This window comes from Rhinolophus ferrumequinum, chromosome X (assembly GCF_004115265.2).
Source record: "Rhinolophus ferrumequinum isolate MPI-CBG mRhiFer1 chromosome X, mRhiFer1_v1.p, whole genome shotgun sequence".
Taxonomy (NCBI): domain Eukaryota; kingdom Metazoa; phylum Chordata; class Mammalia; order Chiroptera; family Rhinolophidae; genus Rhinolophus; species Rhinolophus ferrumequinum.
Window position 1 is genome coordinate 1856390 of NC_046284.1, and position 17631 is coordinate 1874020.

Consider the following 17631-nt stretch of genomic DNA (forward strand, 5'->3'; position numbering starts at 1 on the left):
CAAAATGTTAGATACTTTCCAGGGAGATCCTTAGACCCCTGAAGCTCATGGATGCATCCCCTCAGTGTCCAGGAATTCCAGGCTAAGAACCCTTGCTCTAGCGAAAAACACACCTACTAAGTGTCAGATGCTTTTCCGACATTCTCTCCTTTAATCCCCACACAGCCCCATGAGTTACGGATTATTGTCCTCATTTGCGGGATGAGTAGGCTGATTTTCAGAGTCGAAGTTCACTCACCGGTGTTATACAGCCACTGAGTAACAGAGCTGAGACTAGGATTTTTTCTTGACTCTTGAGCCAATATTCTTTGGATGATGGTATTGCCTTTTAGAGAGAAGACACAGTGTTATAATAAAAGTAACAAATAACCATAAATAAAAATAATAAAACTAGCAAATAATGAATACAAATAACAATAGCAAAATGCTATTGAAGAACAATGGGGAGACAAATTAATTCTGATTTAGGAGAGTAAACATTCTGCTTGGAGGCGTTAGCATTTGAGCTAACCCTGAGGAATTTTAAGCTGCAGAAAATTAGCCAGGGGTTAGTGATGAACATAAGCACAGTGCCTGTCACATATTAAAGGCTCAACAAATGTTTCCTGAATAAACAACTTTTGTCAATAGTCTCTCCAATCAGCTCTGTGTTTTGGGGAAGATAAACCTGGCAACAGGATGGAAAATGGATGAGAGAGCAGGGGGCCTTTAGAAAGGGAGGCCAGTTAGTGGGTTCTAGTAAGAATCTGGACTAGCGGGAATGAGAGGCTGATTTAGCGCAGTGGCTGTGGTCATGGAAAAGAGGACGCTGCTGGGGGAAACACCACAGAAGAAGCAGAGCTGATTGGATTCTCAGGGTGAGAGAGAGGGAGGAATTGGAGATGACTTTGAGATTTCCTGTCTGGGTGACTGAGAGGGTGATGATACCATCAAGGGAGATGGCGGTGGGGGGAGCAGATCTAGGGGAGGATGAGGAGTTTGAAGCTACTATTGTTGTTCCTCCATTTCTAGAATCTACTTCTAAGTCACACCTCCTCACCCACCAGTCTCAACGGGGACCCAGCACAGGCAGGAGCTAAGAGTGGATGTTCTGGTGTGCATTAGGTCAGAGGAAAGACATGAGCCCACAGGAGTCAAGACTGTATTTTGCATCCAGCCAAGACAGTACAGCTTTGACAGAGGTTTCAGGATGCCTGAGGCAAGGAAGGATCATAGCACAGGATGGGGAAGAGGTTCAGACCCTCCGCTACCTGAGATACAATGATTTTGATGAGAAGGTGGTTGGGAATGGTGGTGGTAGTGGTGGTGGTGGTGGTGATCAGATCCTTCTCAGGACATAGGTAGCCTAAGGATTCTGGAGTCTGTGACAATATTGTGTACCCAACCTACTTAACAACACTTCGCAGAGGGGTGGTGTTATACCCGAAGATTAGATTAACACCTAATCTCCCAGAAGACTTGACCTGTGTCGTAGTACACATTTGCCACACCCACTGTAAAGCCCTGGTTTCTAAGGTTCTTTCCACCGGAAGCTATGACAGAAGGAAATGTGTGGGCAGTGGGTGAGGGGCCCGGGTTCCTGAGACAGTACACCCAGGGAACGAAGAGCGAGCACCATGTTGAAGCCACCATTGCCTCTCGGATCCCTCTTATTCCTGCAACTGCCTCTGCTGGGGGTGGGGCTGACCCCAGCGGTCCTCACACCCAGTGGGAATGAAGACATCACAGCTGGTGGGAAACCTGGGACGGGACGGGTTGGTGAGAAGGGAGGCTGTGGGAAGGGGCCATTCCAGAAATCTGGAACCTGCCACTGGATATGACAAGGATGCAGACAGAGTTTAAGAGTACTGTGGGGAGGCTGGGGAAGGGCTCCCTGCTTCACACTGCTTCTTCTTCTGACCATCATTTCTTCTCTTCCCCTCCCCCACTCCATTTTCTTGCCAACCTAGATTTCTTCCTGACCTCTACACCTCCTGGGAACCTCACTGTTTCCACCCCGCCTCTCCCAGAGGTTCAGTGTTTTGTGTTCAATATCGAGTACATGAATTGCACTTGGAACAGCAGCTCTCAGCCTCAGCCCACCAACCTGACTCTGTTCTATTGGTATGAGAAGGGAAGAGGGGATAGCACAGGGGAGGAAGAGGAGGTGGGCTGGATGTAAGAGACTGCATGGGGACCCAGAAAGAGGGTAGCCAGCATCCCAGGCTCCCCAGTTTCCTCGTGGGATAAGTTATAACTCATCAGTTCAGAGGATGTGAGGCTGGGCTGGGGATGTGTGCAGTACCCAAGCTCACCCCACCGTTCCTCTTCCTTCCGACCCTTCTCTAGGTACAAGAACTCCGACTATGACAAAGTCCAGGAGTGTGGCCACTATCTGTTCTCTTCAGACATCACTTCTGGCTGTTGGTTGCAAAAAGAGGAGATCCATCTCTATGAAACATTTGTTGTCCGGCTCCAGGACCCATGGCAACCTAGCAGGCAGGCCACAAAGAAGCTGAAACTTCAGGATCTGGGTAATTTGGAAAGGGGCTCAAGGGCCCAGGGATATTGTGGGGCAGGGGAGTATATACAGAGCGGTGTTCTTTTACCGAAGGCTGCTTGGGCAGAAAGGAGGAGGTGAGGTCGGGGTAGAGAAGGGAGGAGGGATCAGAGCACTTCCTCCAGGACAATGAGCACACATGCACACACATGTCTCCAGTGATCCCCCGGGCTCCAGAGAACCTAACGCTTCGCAACCTCAGTGAGTCCCAGCTGGAGCTGAGCTGGAGCAACAGAGACTTGGACCACTGTTTGGAGTACCTGGTGCAGTACCAGAGTGACCGGGACCACAGCTGGACTGTGAGTGACTGGGGACAGCAGCTGAGGCCAAGCAAGGGGGGATTAAGGATTCAATCAGCCAAACCGGAGGGCCTGACCCCAAGCTCCTGTTGTCTACCTTCCAGTTTCCCTGCCCACCCTCTGCCCTCTTCCAAGTCCCTTTCTCTGTTGTCACCAGTGAGTTTTCATTAAGGTTTCCCTACGCCAGACAGGCAAGAAAACAAAAGGAAGCCTTCCAGGGGATCTGGAGAGAGGCATCAGACTCTAGTTAGTGAAGGAAGCAGTATGGCTTGAGTAGTCAAGAGAGGAAGGAGGGAGTGGAAAGAAGCAGAAGATGTGGGGGTGGGACAGCAGTTTTAATTCTCCCTTCTTTCATGGACACCCATCTTTCCCTCACCCTCTTTCTCCCCAAGGAACAATTAGTAGATCACAGGCCGAGCTTCACCCTGCCTAGTGTGGATGGGCAGAAATGCTACACGTTCCGTGTTCGGAGCCGCTATAACCCACTCTGTGGAAGCTCTCAGCTGTGGAGTAAATGGAGCCGCCCGATCAAATGGGGCAACCATACTTCAAACGGTAAAGGGGGCCCATGAGCCCAGCACCCCAACCTTTCTAACACCACTGTCTTTGGCTCTACTTCCCTACCCCTAAGCTCCCAAACTTGGTGGCCCATGTCCCCTCACTGGTCAACCCCAACCCCTAAGAAGCAGGGTTCTTCTGTGTAGGGGTGGGGTGAGTCGCTGTATTGCTGGAGTAGGGGGCTGGACTGAGAAGGAGACCAAGGAGTGCTCAAAGGTGAGACAGAATGTATAAGCTACCCCTACAGCACTCCCTGGCAGCCTGCAGATAGAGGGGCTTTGGAACCAACCAGATCTTGGGTTTAAACCTGCCTCTGCCACCTACTGTCTCTGATCTTGGGAGCATCACTAACTTTTTGACTGTATTTCCTCATCTATCGAATGGAGATACTAATTGGTTCCCCCACCCCAGGAGTTGTGAGGATTAAGTATACGGAAAGTGTTTAGCACAGTGCCTGGCACCAAATTGGGGCTCCACCAATGTTGGCATGTCATAGGGGTGCGGCAAATGTTGGTGCCCTCTTCCTTGCCCCTTCTCCATAGAGACCCTGCTGTTGTTTGCACTGAAGGCCGTCTTCATCCCCCTTGGTTCCATGGGACTTGTCATTAGTCTCATCTGTGTGTACTGCTGGCTGGAACGGTAAGGCTTCCAGAAGCCTAGGAAAATGAGGTGGGAGTGGCTGGGAATAGTAGAGGACAGTTATTACAGGGTCTCCAGAAGCAGAGGGCAGGACAGTAAGGAATGAGGGGTCACCCAGGTGGGCGTGGTGGTGGAAGGAAGCTGCAAGCACAGAGCACATGGAACCTTTTTCTTCAATATGGGGGAGTGGGCAGACGGGTCATAAAAGAGCGTCACCAATGTGCTGCTGCTCCCTCTTTGTCCCCCCACCTAGGACAATGCCCCGAATTCCTACCCTGAAGAACCTAGAAGATCTGGTTACTGAATACCACGGGAACTTTTCGGTGAGAACATGGTCCTAAGTGCACTGCAGTCTGTCAACTGCTGACCGCCTGTCAGCAAGATGGACAGAGTATGGGGGCAGAGGGGAGGGGAGGAGAGGGGGACCTGCCCTAACTGTCAGGATGTGGCCGACCAACTGGGGGATGGGCTAGACGGAGAGAGACACACAAAAGAACTGATTATAGATTGGGTGAGGCAGATGGAAACAGTAGTATTGGGGGCCCGTGAGTCTGTGTTCCTCCTGTGATCACAGTGGTACAGATGTTGTCGTGAGAGGTCCCTTGGCACAGAGCTGGGGTCTTTTACTTCCTGTCCCTAATTGACCCCTGACCTGGAGATATCTGTCTGTAGGCCTGGAGTGGTGTGTCTAAGGGATTGGCGGAGAGCCTGCAGTCAGACTACAGCGAACGGTTCTGCCACGTCAGTGAGATTCCCCCCAAAGGAGGGGCTCCAGGAGAAGGGCCTGAGGGTTCCCCCAGCAGCCAGCGTAGCCCCTACTGGGCTCCCCCATGTTATACCCTGAAACCTGAGACCTGAACCCTGATACCCTGACAGAACCCCAGGGTCCTGTAGCCCTAAACCCTAAACTGTACTAACTCCCCCTCGTCCCACTAGCTGGGGTCCAATGCTCGCCTTGCCCCCTGCGGCTGGTTTTGAATTGTGTGCCCCCTATAACTGCCCCCTCATTCAGTACCTCCTCCTTGAGAATTGCCCCTTTGACCTGTGTATGTTTCTCCCTCCCTCTTTCCATCCATCCTTCAATTGTTCCCAAATCAATGAGAAATAAAGTTTCTGTTCATAATCATCAAGAATGTCTGTTGTTGGGGTGGGGAGCAAGGGGAACGTGGGGTACAGTAATGGTGGGGGGCATGGTGCCCAGGGTAGCAAAAGGAGTAGCTGTGGACTACACAGACTCCTGCTGTGGAAGTAGTAATACTACAAATTAACTAAAAAAGAGTTCTTACTGTTCCAGAAACTTACTTTTCTCTAGGTGTCCTGCACTCCTTCTGGGGTCAAGTTCAGAGTTAGATTCACCATGTTTCCCCCATTCTCAGCAAATCCTTTACAGACCTCACCCAGGTTCTTCTCTCCTTATCCTTACTCCACCTTCTGTCACTCATACCACCTCTGACCTCATAATCCCTCAACTGCAGCCTCAGGCCCCACCTCTAGGGGCGTTGGCTGTCCACTACTACCAACAGCTCTCTCCTGTCTGCTCAGTCTGGACCCCCTCAGGTAATGTGATCCATCTGCTTCTCCAGTCCCCCAACCCCTTGGACCCATTCCCTGCCCCCGTCCCCTCAACATGTCTGGAGAGTGACATCTGAGAGCATGTTCGCCTACATCAAACATGGAGGTGAGGGGCATCACAGAACTGGGAAAATTTGAGGGCAGTGTAGATCACAGGGACAGCATAACTAGAGAAGGACCACATGCCTCGTCCCATCTCTCCTCAGATAATCAGCAGTTTCTGATCAATATGAATTGCTGTGTCTTCCAGTTGCTGTATTACATCCGCAATAAAGTGGGGTTGCCTAAAACAGGTGAGGAATTTGGGGAGGGGAATAATGGCCAAGGGTCAGAAGTAGTAGGGTCATCTCTAGCCCCCAAACCCTCCTGCTGGCAAGAAGAGAGCTCCTTGAATCCCGACAACTTCCTCCACCCCGTTCTGGATAGGATCACTGGCCCCTTTCGCTCCTGCTCTCCTTCCTTACCTGTTCCGATTACTTACCCTGTGGCCTCCCTCCAGACACCATCGATTTGTGTGATGAATCGGGGACAATGAAGTTGTTTTTCCTGATGAAGCCCCCTGGAGAATATGCCATCAAATTCCTTACAGCTCGAAACACCTACTACATTTGTAGGGTGAAGCGTGGATCACCAGGTAGAGGCTTGGAAGCACTCCCCAGACATAGAGCAAGGCCCTCAGGATGGGTTATGGACTTTGTCCTTAAAACAGGGCACCCCCAACCAGATCCAACTGACCATGTCTAGTCAGCCTAAGAAGGGGCACTGCCTCAGTGACAATGGGCTAGGTTCACATATACCATGCCTCCCACCTGACCTTAGAGGCGGACCCAGTGGGGAAGAAATAAGGTACACCAGCTCAAGGTAGTGTTGAGTGTTGGGATCCTGAAATCTTGGGCTTTGGAAGGGTGGAGACTGGGTGACGGGCTGGGGATAGCACACTGCTCTGTTCACAGGAACCCGACTTCAGAATGCTTACCTAGCTTTCGTGCCACTCCTGAAGACTCCAACACCCGAGCTGATTGGTAAGCAGCATGATGGAGAACATGGACACTGCTGTACGTAGCTGGTGATGGAGTATTTAGAGAGGGACTGCTGCAATACAACCAGTAGGATCACAGAGTCCTAGGGAAAGGGGAATAGGGTCTAGGTCCACTTTAGGAGGGAGTTTAGCTCCAACCAGGTGGAGCGTGCACGTGTCACTCACTTTCCCCCCACTTCTGAGCCATCTTCGAGGTCTATCTCCCTCTCAGCACCCCATTATGTCCATCTTCTCCTTCACCCTTTTCTCTTAGAGCTTAGGCATCCTCAGACCACTCCTCAGCCTAAGTTTAGGCCCGCTTGCTCCAAGTAACCATTTGAGTGATAGGAGGTATGGCACTGGGTAGGTAAGATCTCCAGTCGTCAGAGGTGTGGGTACCTTTTCCTGCTTTCTAGATGCCTTGCGCTCACAATGTGACATGCTGGAAAAGAGTCGACTGAAAACGCTCAAAATGCAAGAAGCTGCCCAGAAGGTCGCTTCAGCTGAATCCTCCATGAAACTTCCAGTAAGACTCCCCAAATCTGGTCTGCCCCAGCACCCCCTTCCCCCACCAGCCAACCAGAGACTCCTCCCTTCGGGTCCTCAGGGACGCATTTCCTTTCCAAATCCAACATCCATGCTCAAGACTCGCCTTCCCCCCTTTGGTCTCACCTTTGGCCCTACTTTGTACAAAGCTTCCTTGCACAGACCTGTTCGTCTTACTGACCCATTCCTTTTACAGTCCAAATCAGGTGAAGACAGGGCCACTGGCAAGGGTCCGTTCCACAAGACCAGAGCGGACTTTCTCGGTAAGAGGGACAGACAAAGAGTAAATAAAAAGTAACCAAGTGAAAGCAGCACTACTAGGTCTGAAATCCATGGAATTTAATGTGAGTTCCTTTTTCAAGAAAGCCTCCTTCTCCCAGTATGGCACCGAGGAGGCTTCGAGGGTGGGCAGGGGAGGGCTGGGGCCGGCACATGGGTTGGGTGAAGGAAGACTGGGAAGTCTAGTACAATGAGCCTTTGAGGGTCAGCTGGACAGAGTAGGGGGGGTGGGGGCTTTTCCAACCAGAATACCTCCCCTTGGTGGGGGCTATGACAGCCCGCCTATTCTGCTGGGGCTAGGTGGCCCATGGTCCTTTTCCCTCATACCCCGCCACCTCACCCAGCAGAAATTCCCCCACCCCCCACATCTCTTCCTCTGGGGAGTCCCTCCCGCCAACTCTTTCCCTTTTCCCCTCCCTCCCCCTGTCCGAGGTGGGCAGTAAGGCAGCAGAAACCAGAGCTGGGTATAGGCATTTATTGGATTTATTCATTTATTGATTTGACACACTTCCCTACTCCAATCTAGCACATGATACAATCAGGGTAGGCCAGGCGCTAACACAGGAAATGATGGGAACCCACAGCAGGGGCGGGCGAGGGGGGAGGAGACAATGCAAGGGGAAAGGGAGGGGCTGCTTTGGGGGCTGGGGTGGAGGAGCCCCAGATGGCCTCCCTGGCAGGTGCTAGTAAACCTGATCCACATTCCCCTTCATCCCTGCTTGTTTCCCAGACCATCAGCCAAGCTCCCCAGTACCCCTTCCCTGTTCTACCCCTCCCCCTGCCTGCCACCACACACACTTCCACACAACCCCTGGAGTCTGGCAAGAGGAAGAAGGGCAGGGACAGCTGTCAGGGGCCTTGAACAGGGAGGTCTCTGTGCCTGACTTTACCACCCTAAATCCTTCCCTCCCTCTCTTCCCACTCCCACCCCCTTCCCAGGCCACAAAGTAATGCCTGGTGTTCAATGCACTCTCCCACCATAGCACCAACTCACAAGGAGTGATGCGAGAGTGTGGCTGAACCCCAACACCACACACTCCTAGGCACAAGGTGACAGAATGTGGAGGCCTGGCTTAGCTTTTTCCTGAGGGAAATGAAGCTAGTTCTGCGCGTGGGCCTTGTCCTAGACCCGGTGCGCGTGGGAGCGCCTTTCCTAGCTCAGCACCTGTGTATCCCGCACCCCCATGCTTCCCCCAGTAATATCTGTAGTGTTTGCATCATGTGACTATGACAAAAGTCTTCAGAAAGAAAAAAGTGTTGTCCCCATCACTAGCACCTTGCCACGGTTAAAAATCTCTATATTTGTGTTTATATTTCTTTAAAAGTTTATAAAAAGCCTTTCTGTTATGTGCAGCCTTCCAAGGGTGATTTGGCCTGGTGAGCCACTCCAGGGCTCAGACCTTGGCCCTTCCAGGTCCCCACTCCCCCCCACTGGCCTTAGGGACCACTGCATAAAACCCCCAGGCTCAACCTAGCCTGGACCAGCTCAGATAAGATGCTACAAAAAATCCTGCCCCCAAAGGCAGGGTAAGGCCACTGGTGACTTCACATTTCCAACAGCACTGCTCGCCCCTGCTACAAAACTTAGGGGTGGGAATGAGGAGAGCCAAGGATGGCTCCCAAGAGGGGGCCTTACCCCCTAATTGGCACAGTGAGAATAAACTCCCTCCCTTTCCCAACCCCTTTCCCTCCCTCCACAGTTCCCATATGGGGCAGCTTTATCTTTATAATTTCCTCAACACCTGTGTGAGTAAACCCCACCCTAGCTCTAAAGCAGGGTACCAAATTCCCGGGGAGGGGTCAAGGGTAAAGAGTGGATATGGGCACGCCTGGCTCCACCTCTGAAGCAGGGGACAAAGCTTCTAGCCATGGCTCAGGGATCTGTGGGAAAAAGAAATGGAGGACAAGGTAAAAGGCTCATCTGGGGCATGCCCACTTTCCACCATCATGGTCAACACTGAAGGAAAACAGAGACAGCCCTTCCCCCCAACTCTCCTGTGCCATCTCGAAGGGATGGGCCCATCTGGAAGCTCAGCCACTCTACTGGGACACCCTCCCCGCCAATTCCCCAGCAGCTCTACCTGCCCCTTGTTCTAAGTCTCCCCCTTGCTCAACTAGCTGGACACCCAGGAATGGGTGGAGGTTCTGAGATGCTCCTGCGATTAGGGATGCCATACCTGGCTCGAAGTTGAAGTCCAGTCCCTCACCCCCATCCATGAGGTCACTGATGATGTTATCCATGTCACACTCCAGGTTCTCCAGATACATGTCGAGATCGAGATCCTGAGGCATTTTGTCTTGGCTTGTAGCATCAGTAGGGGGTGTGAGCATAGGATCCCCCAGGCTCTTGGCAAGGGGAGCATCCGCCATGAGTGGAGGTGGTGCTAGCATAGAAAGGGAGGGAACCAGACTGCTGGGGCCTGGAGCCTCTGGGGGCTTGGGATATAGGCCGCCTCCTGTGGCGAGCTTACTGGAGGAAGGCACGCCCCCCAGCAGCAGCAGCGTGGGAGCCTGGGACAGAATGGGGTCTACCTGGGTCATGAGGACATCAGCAGGGGGTGGTGGTGTATCAGAGGTGAGCAGGGCCTCCAGAGATTGGGAGCTGGAGAAGCACCCTTCGCCTGCTGACAGGGACCCCTCTGCTGGGCTGAAGAGGGAGGTGCTGTAGGTGTGTAAGGGGCCCGGAAGCCCAGGATGCTGCAAAGAGAAGCCAGAGAGACTGCTCTGAGATAGAAGGGAGTGAGGAGATGCGAGGTTGAGCCCATCTAACAGCTCCAGACCTTCCTTTACGGTGGGAGGGACACCCCCTGCATAGCTGCTGACTGAGGCTGCCATTTCCTCCTCTGCCAGCACCTCAGACTCAGGCCTCATGGGGGAGAGCCGGGTGCTGACAGTGCTAGCATTTGAACTGCTTCGTGGACGGAAGGTGGTCCACACCTCGGCTTCCTCGCGGTTTCGAGAGCCAGGGCTGCCTGACCACTTGGCAAAGGGGCCAACAGGGCTCTTCGAAGTGGCAGCTTCAGGCGGAGCTGGCAGCACAGCTGGCTTCTTCTTGGGAGCCCTGCTGCGGCCCCGGAGCAGCTTGCTGCTGTTATCCATGGAGGCTGCCCGGCGGCGGGGCGCCTTGCCACTCTTGCCTCCCTCGGGGTTCAGCATCCACCAAGAGCTCTTGCCGGTGGCCTCGTTGTGGACCTTGATGAACTTGCTGTGCAGGGACAAGTTATGGCGGATGGAGTTCTGGAGACGACAAAGGCAGCAGGAGAGGGACATTAGGTGTGTGTGGGGGAGGGGCCTCATGGCGCAGTCTGGTAGGAAAGGAAGCTGGGACCCAGCAGGGGCGTTCCTGGAGAGTCAAAGCTAGTCAAATGCAAGGTAAACCCGGCAAAGGTAGGGGTGGATGGGGGAGAGGACCACACATGGTCCCGCCTTGGCCTTCCCCTGTGCCGAACAGGGGCACGGAGTGACTACTGGCGTAATGATCCATTGGAGGAGGCAGGGCACCCACCTGCGAAGAGCTCACCGCGCTGAGCTCCTCCCAAGTGTCTGAGGGGCTGTCTGGGGGCATCAGGGAGATGTGCTTCGGGTTTAGCAAGAACGAGGCTCAGATGGGAAGGAGCCTTCCATAGTTCCACACCTTTCCCAGAGTGCAGGCTCAGGGACAGTGGCGCAACACCAGCCCAGGACTGAACCACCCTGTCCCAAGCCAGTTCTCTGAACAGGTTGAGGGGCTGGGACCTGGGCACAGCTGGCACTCAACTCCTCACAAGGCATTTGGGCCCCCACTTTCCAGAGAATTCGAGGATTCCTTGTTTTCTGATTTCTCCCAATTCGAGGACATACACCCTCAACTACATTCAGGAAAGGCCTCTCACAGGCCCTCGGATACACAAGGCACATTCTTCCCTCCCTTCCTCCCTCCCTTCTTGTCCTGGGAAGAAGCTCCCCTCTCTAAATTCTACTGCTTTATCCAGACGGAGCTTAAGTCTCCTCTCTTTTATAAAGTGCCTGCTTGGCTTTTGCAGTCAAGTGTCTTGTGCACTATTTTAAATCTGTTCCGCACAATTTTCCCCTATCTCCACTGTGTGGTTTAGTTTCACAGATTTAGTCGCATCAAGTGTATGCGCCCAGGACACGGATTATGCCGTCCAGTCAGGCACCCCCCCAGCAGTGCCCCCTCAGAGTGCCAAGCTCCCAGTACATACTCAGGCTCCCGCTTGCCTGATTGGTGGGTGGCTCCCGGGTGGTGGCAAGGCTCCCCTGGAGACTGCTGGCTCTCAAGTGCCTTGGGTAATAGAAGCTATGTGTTCTCTTCCTCCCTTGCTGCTGATATTTTGCTAGAGATAAGTTTTTTTCCCCAGGGGCCCCAGGAGTGGAGATTGCCAGATTCTTAAGCCCCCAGAGCAACTTATGTCTAATGATTGCCCCAGGCTGGTTAAGCCACCCTTTTGTGTCCACCCCCCGCCAAAAAAAAAAAAAAAAACAACTCCCTTCTCTTTCTCTACCTCCTTTCCCCACTTCGCCTCAGGAATTTGTGCACAGGATCTCCAACCTTAGGGGCATTTGACCTCCCACATGGAGCTCTTTAGTGTTTAGAAACTCAGGAGCCCAGAAGGGCTTGGAGCAACCAGGAGGCTGAGGCTATGGACAGTCACAAATCACTTCACGTTCTTCCCACTGGTGCTCTAGATAAGGACACCCTTTGCCCGGAGAAAGATGCTTAAGTAGATTCTCATTCCAAGGCTCTCTAGCTCCAGAATCCCACCTCCTGGGGACCCTGCAGTAATGGCACTTCAGCTAGTCGGCTACGTTAACATTCTTAGTTCCTTCAAGGAACCACACTTGTCCATTCAGCCTGGGATCTTAGTAACTGAGAACCACAGTGACTTTCCGCACCATGATCGCCCGTCTTTTCATCCTCTAACTCTGGGTCTACTGAGAAGGCCCATTCCTTTCCCTACTACTCAGTAGCCATGAGGCCCAGCTCTTCGTCCAGTCTTTAAGTCTTAGAACTATACATGGTACAGCCACCTACCTGGAGAGGTCAGCTTCCTAGGAGCCCATAATTCTTACCTGTTGCAAGGGGGTGACTGCTAATTGCTCCCCAAGCCACTGAACTAAGCTTTCTTGTTCTAAGTGGGTGCCGCCCCCTGGTGGGGTGGCAGTTACCTTGGTACATCATCAGGTAAGCCAGTTCAGGCGTGAGGGTTCCCCCTTGGAGTGGGGTGGGGGGTCTTAGAGGCCCCAGGCTCAGTCTGACTGGCTTTGTCATCACTCCAGTGAAGAGAAGTTGCAGCATGGACAAACAGCAATAGCATATGATTTAAAGTTAGGCCTGACTTCAAGTCCTCATTCTAATGACATTAGGCAAGTTTCCTAACCTTTCTATACCTTACTTTCCTAATATGCAACATGTGGAATCTCAGAATTGCTGTGAAGACTAATAGAATAAAAAAAACTAAAAATCCACTTTGTAAACTGAAAAGCCCCGTATAAGTGTAAATTATAAGGAGGAACTACTCCCACAGCATAACTACCAACTCATGGTTATTCCTTCTACCCTGGAAAATGAACCTAAAGGAAAAGAAAAACAGCTGTGTAGGCTGGGACCAAGGAGGGGAGCTCTTTATGAGCTGAGACTGTGGCGTGGCAGTCTACCCAGAAATAGTGCCAGGGGTCTCCATCAGCTGTCCTGTTTCCCGGCCACCCAGCAGATCGGACCCCTCGACCTCTTATACCTGGGGGAGACTGCTCATTCAACCCTGTGTACTTCCTTAAGGGCGCGCTGATCTCACCACCTATGGTCGTACAAGACATTAATAGGGGTTGAAGCTCCGCAGTTTCGTGATTAGAGCCCCATAGTTCTCAAGACAAGTTTTCAGAGCACCTAGCGAGCTCCTTAGCTCACTTTCTTCTCTGCGCTCTGAAGTCAGAACCCTCTGCCTTTTTTTCCCCATGATTAATATTCCTTAACAGTAAATGACAGCTCTCCCCCCAAAACTGGAGAGCCCCTTACCAGGGGGAGTTGCTTGGCATTATAGGGTAAACTGAGGCAGGTATCAGCTCACAGCCCCTTTTTTCTTAGTGCGTAAGATCAGCTACGTTACCCCCTGAATATCAGCACTCTTCTTACCTTTTGCCAACTCCACTCCCTCTTCTTGGGTAGAGGAGTTTTGGGACAGAACCTCTACCTTGAGGTATTGGGGGACAAGCAGGGAGTCCAAGTCATCCCACAGGAACGGGAGAAGAGGTGTTGGGGTGGGAGGGTGGGGGAGGAGGGAAGGCTGCACTCTTCGGAGAATCCACACAGCACAGAGGATAAAGACTTCTCTGTGGGAATAAGTGTTTGGGGCAGCCCAAGCCAACACTTGTGCCTGGAGTGTTGAGCAGTGAGCAGGGAATTCAATTTTCTCCAGGGCAAGGACAGTGTCTTATTCATCTGTGATCGTCCAGCATCAAGCACTGAGCGTGGCACATACTATGTCCTAAGTAAAAGTTTGCCTAATTGACCATGGAAGGTGGATCTCTGGGGTGAGGGTGGGTGTAAAAGGGCCCCCCCCAATGGCAGTAATGAGGCTGGGGGCCCGAGGCAGAGGGTACTGGGGTGGAGGTGAGGGGGTCGGAGTTACCTTCCATCCTGCTGAGCTGTTGCTGTCACCCTTGTCCTTGAAGTAGGGCACAGTGCGGACCATCCACTCGTAGATCTGGGCGAGTGTCAGTCGCTTCTCCGGGGCGCTTTCAATGGCCTGGCTGATGAGCTCTGCATATGACTGATTGCCCCAGGCATTCCGGCGGGAGCCTCCCTTCCGAGGACCTGTTACGGCCCCCAGGATCCCCGGCTGGGGGCCCCCTGCCGGCTCTGGGAGCCGGGAGGGCAACAGGGTTGGCTCTGAGCGCCCCTCCGTGTGTACCTTCTCTCCCAGACCTGGCTCCACCTCGGGCGGCTCGGACGGCTGGGAAGCAAGCTCTGGTCGCGGAAGGGGCCAGGTGCAGGAGCGGGGACGGCTCTGGGGTGCGAAGTCGGGATCGAGGTGCACGATCACGGCAGCCTGTGTGGCTGAATTCTCATTCCCTGGATCCATACGTGGAGGTGGACCTCAGCCGCCCAGCGCTCAGAGGAGCCTGCCACAGACCCTCACGATGCCTCCCCCCAGGGGGGAAGCACCCAGAGCCGGGAGGCACATTCCCGCCAGTCCTCAGAAAGTCCAACTTCGTCCTCGCCGCAGGACGCTAGCCCCTAAGCTGTCCCCTCCACACAGCTCTCCGATCCTCTCCGCGCCTCCAGCCTCCAGCCTCCCAGCACTTGCCGAGACACCACCTGTAACCTCCGCCTAGCGAAGACACTTTTCCTCCGACCTCTCTCACTCAGCTTCCTGCTCTTTTAAACCTGAGGCACCACAGCCCCTCATACATTGCGCTCGCATCCCCGAACGTCTCCTTCGCCGCAGTTCCCTCCCCCTTTTAAGTTTCTGCCCCCCGGACACTCCTCCCAAATTTCCTCCACCCCGATCGCTGCCCTCCCCCACGCCCCGCTCCCCCGCGTCACTTGCCCCTCCCCTGACTCCCCCTCCTCCGCCTCTTCCCTTCCCTCCACTCTTAAGAAGGTCCACGTCCCCGCGGCCCCAGCCTCTCCTATTCCCGCACCAATTCCCCTACCAAACCCCCCCACCCCCCGCCCCCCCGGGTTTCCCTTTTGTTTTGCTCCGAGCTACAGCCCCCGCCTGGCGTCTCTGTTTACCACTCGCCGGGGCAGCCATCTGCGCACGCGCCTGGAGAGCCAGTTGGGAAACCGAGTTCTTCAGTCGTGCCATCCCGCTCACGCTTGAGGACTACATTTCCCGTCCTGCTTCGTGGTCTTTCCCATCCCCTCTCCACCCCTCTCTTGACCCCCTTCCCACCCCCTTCCCTGATATTCGGGGTATCCTAGGTGATCGTGTTGAGAGATGCTAGAACTTTCCCTCTTTCAGTTAAGAGAGGGCAAAAGGAAAACAAAACAACAAACAACAACGCGGTCTCTACAAGAGGCAGAAAACCGAGAAGCAAGAAGCAAAGAACTGACGAGAAAACAGGCTGTAAGCATGTTGGGGAGTTGGGTGGCGGGCTTGCCTAACATAAACCAAAGGTTAGCTGATGATAGTGTACCCCCACCTCTCTCCATCCCCCAGAAGCAGTTACACTGACTCTGTGGCCGCTGACCAATCAGTTTTCTCCTCTGGCTCTTCTGATCTCTCCCTTAATACTGATGTCCTCCAGGCTCCCGTTTCGCGTTGCCTTTCTCATTCAACAAGTCCCAAACTGAACTCATCGATGTGTTTCTGCACCCACACCCCTATCGGCTGGCTACCCTTAGGTCTGAATTTGCTAAATGGGTCTACCCTGATCTACCCAATCTCCCTAGCTAGACCCCCCTCACCTTTTCTTCTCCCTAGCTTCCCACATCCAAATCCCTTTTCAGGATCTGATTTGTCACCGGATTAAATTTCAGTGTCATCTTAATCGGACCTCCTGCCATCAGTCTTTACCCCCCGCTGCACTGTATGTTTGGTGCTACCAAGAAAGTTACCTTTCTGAGAAACCTTCCTGGTAATAACAGCTAAAATGTACGGAGCGCCTATTATGTGCCAGACGCTGTGCCCGTTGCCTTACCTACACACAAGCTCACTTACTCCTCAAATCAACCCTGTGAGATGGGGACGACCATTAACCCCACTTTGTAGACAAAGACACTAATGCTAAGAGATGTAGTGACTTGCCCAAAGTCACACAGCTAGGAGGCAGAACTGGGATCATTTTCACGGCCATGTGATCACACAGTTTCCCTACTTAAAACTTCCTTTGATTTCCCCCATTGTCTATGTGCTAAAGTTCAACCTCCCTAGCAAGGCACGCAGGTCTCTTCAGAGTCGGGCCACTTCCCACCTTTCTTGCTTCATCTTTCACTGGGCACACTAAGTTCCAACAAGTCAGAATTTCACATGATTTCTTGGAAACACCGTCCCCTTTTCTGCTTTTGTCAACTTGGGATCACATCGAAGATATTCAGTGAATGTTGGTTGAATGAATGGGATCAGGAGTTGAATGACATTGCACTTGTACATTTGACAGCTTTTTAAGAAATGTATGATGTGTATGTTCTGCCTATCCAGTCCCAATTTTCCTGGTAGACGGCAAGCTCCTGGGGGTGGGTCTGTAATTTCACGTGTCTGTAGAGCGCCTGGTGCTACACCATTTGCTGTGTCGCTCTGTGGTGAGCAGGCCTTCCTCCTGTCAGGAAGGCTTTCCATACAACGCGGCAGCACAGGCGGCAGCACGTTGGGCCTTCAAAGTGATACTAGTCTGCTCACAGTAACATGACCACGTTGCTTCTTCATATTCCTGTCTCCTTCTACTCCAACAGGATGTGTCCTCCATCTGTCGTGGACCATGTACTCCTCCTATCTGAGGTCCAGACTAGAGAGACGACATGCAGTTGTTCACAATGCCAGGCAGCCATTTCCTGCGAGCGCCTCTTCCTCCCGCAGCACAGCCTGCAGTACCTGGTAAGTGCTGTGTGAATGGTGACTTTGATAGAGAAGAGACCTGGTGGGTACGAGGTCACAGGGGGCTCTCTGCTAACTGAACAGGTGTGGTGGCAGTTCACACAGAGCCTCTGAGACAGGGAAAGGGCAGGGTGGGTGGGGCAGGCACCTGTCCTGGCTTGACTCATATCTTGCATTGTCTCCCTTTGTGCATTTGTTTGAAAAGGTCCACCTTTCCACCAACTCATGTCCATCACCTCCTTAAATTTCCAATTCAGTGCTCAAAACTTATATGCTCTTGGAAACTTTCCCCTACTAGTCTGACCTGAGAGATCACTTATCTACTCGGCATCTCCTGAACCTCTGTGAACTTAGTTTGTATTCTTTAATTTTGTGCTTGTGATTACATAGCTTTTCATTGCATGAGGGCATATTGGTCTCCCCAAGTAGATTATAAACTCTGCAATCAACAAATGCTTATTGAGATTTTACTGTTAAGATGAGAGTATACCTTATCACCCCGGACAGAGAAAAATGACCAGGAACCACAGGACCAGATGATTTAGGAGGGTGAGCTAAAGGACCGGTGGAGGGGTGGAAACGGCACGTGTTTAAAGCATGCACCTCGAGAGGTCAGGGTGATTCATCTTATTACCGTCGGAGTGT

The 17631-nt window shown here is 52.7% G+C and overlaps 3 protein-coding genes across 5 annotated transcripts; 2 read left to right on the forward strand and 1 right to left on the reverse strand.

The window, feature by feature from the left end:
• Positions 1-1551: 1551 nt before the first annotated feature.
• Positions 1552-5151, forward strand: IL2RG (interleukin 2 receptor subunit gamma). The gene is made up of 8 exons (XM_033109412.1): positions 1552-1731; positions 1950-2103; positions 2329-2513; positions 2699-2838; positions 3231-3393; positions 3939-4035; positions 4289-4358; positions 4708-5151. The coding sequence occupies exons 1-8, from the start codon at positions 1617-1619 to the stop codon at positions 4891-4893; spliced, it is 1110 nt and encodes a 369-aa protein (XP_032965303.1). The 5' UTR covers positions 1552-1616; the 3' UTR covers positions 4894-5151.
• A 537-nt stretch (positions 5152-5688) lies between these two features.
• CXHXorf65 (chromosome X CXorf65 homolog) lies at positions 5689-8312 on the forward strand. The gene is made up of 6 exons (XM_033110725.1): positions 5689-5713; positions 5814-5900; positions 6107-6241; positions 6561-6629; positions 7042-7151; positions 8181-8312. Exons 1-6 carry the CDS (start codon positions 5689-5691, stop codon positions 8310-8312), a joined length of 558 nt encoding a protein of 185 aa, XP_032966616.1.
• Positions 7912-15208, reverse strand: FOXO4 (forkhead box O4). Of its 3 annotated transcripts, none has more exons than XM_033113669.1 (4): positions 14077-14961; positions 9983-10687; positions 9628-9834; positions 7912-9331 (listed from the first exon to the last, which is right to left on the reverse strand). In XM_033113669.1, the coding sequence occupies exons 1-4, from the start codon at positions 14527-14529 to the stop codon at positions 9251-9253; spliced, it is 1446 nt and encodes a 481-aa protein (XP_032969560.1). In that variant the 5' UTR covers positions 14530-14961; the 3' UTR covers positions 7912-9250. The 3 variants fall into 3 exon arrangements, with proteins under 3 accessions (XP_032969560.1, XP_032969557.1, XP_032969562.1); XM_033113671.1 differs by having other exon boundaries at positions 9191-9331; positions 9628-10147; positions 10388-10687; positions 14077-14960; XM_033113666.1 differs by having other exon boundaries at positions 9628-10687; positions 14077-15208.
• Between the last annotated feature and the right edge of the window lie 2423 nt (positions 15209-17631).

Excerpts from the sequence above, each read along its gene's own strand:
- FOXO4 (XM_033113666.1), bottom strand. The coding sequence starts at position 14,529 with ATGGATCCAGGGAATGAGAATTCAGCCACACAGGCTGCCGTGATCGTG. Across the intron at positions 10,688-14,076 it reads ACAGCTCAGCAGGATGGAAG|AACTCCATCCGCCATAACTT; the intron begins GTAACTCCGACC and ends TGTCGTCTCCAG.
- IL2RG (XM_033109412.1), top strand. The coding sequence starts at position 1,617 with ATGTTGAAGCCACCATTGCCTCTCGGATCCCTCTTATTCCTGCAACTG. Across the intron at positions 2,104-2,328 it reads AACCTGACTCTGTTCTATTG|GTACAAGAACTCCGACTATG; the intron begins GTATGAGAAGGG and ends ACCCTTCTCTAG. Across the intron at positions 2,514-2,698 it reads GCTGAAACTTCAGGATCTGG|TGATCCCCCGGGCTCCAGAG; the intron begins GTAATTTGGAAA and ends ACATGTCTCCAG.
- CXHXorf65 (XM_033110725.1), top strand. The coding sequence starts at position 5,689 with ATGTTCGCCTACATCAAACATGGAG. Across the intron at positions 5,714-5,813 it reads CGCCTACATCAAACATGGAG|ATAATCAGCAGTTTCTGATC; the intron begins GTGAGGGGCATC and ends ATCTCTCCTCAG. Across the intron at positions 6,630-7,041 it reads TCCAACACCCGAGCTGATTG|ATGCCTTGCGCTCACAATGT; the intron begins GTAAGCAGCATG and ends CCTGCTTTCTAG.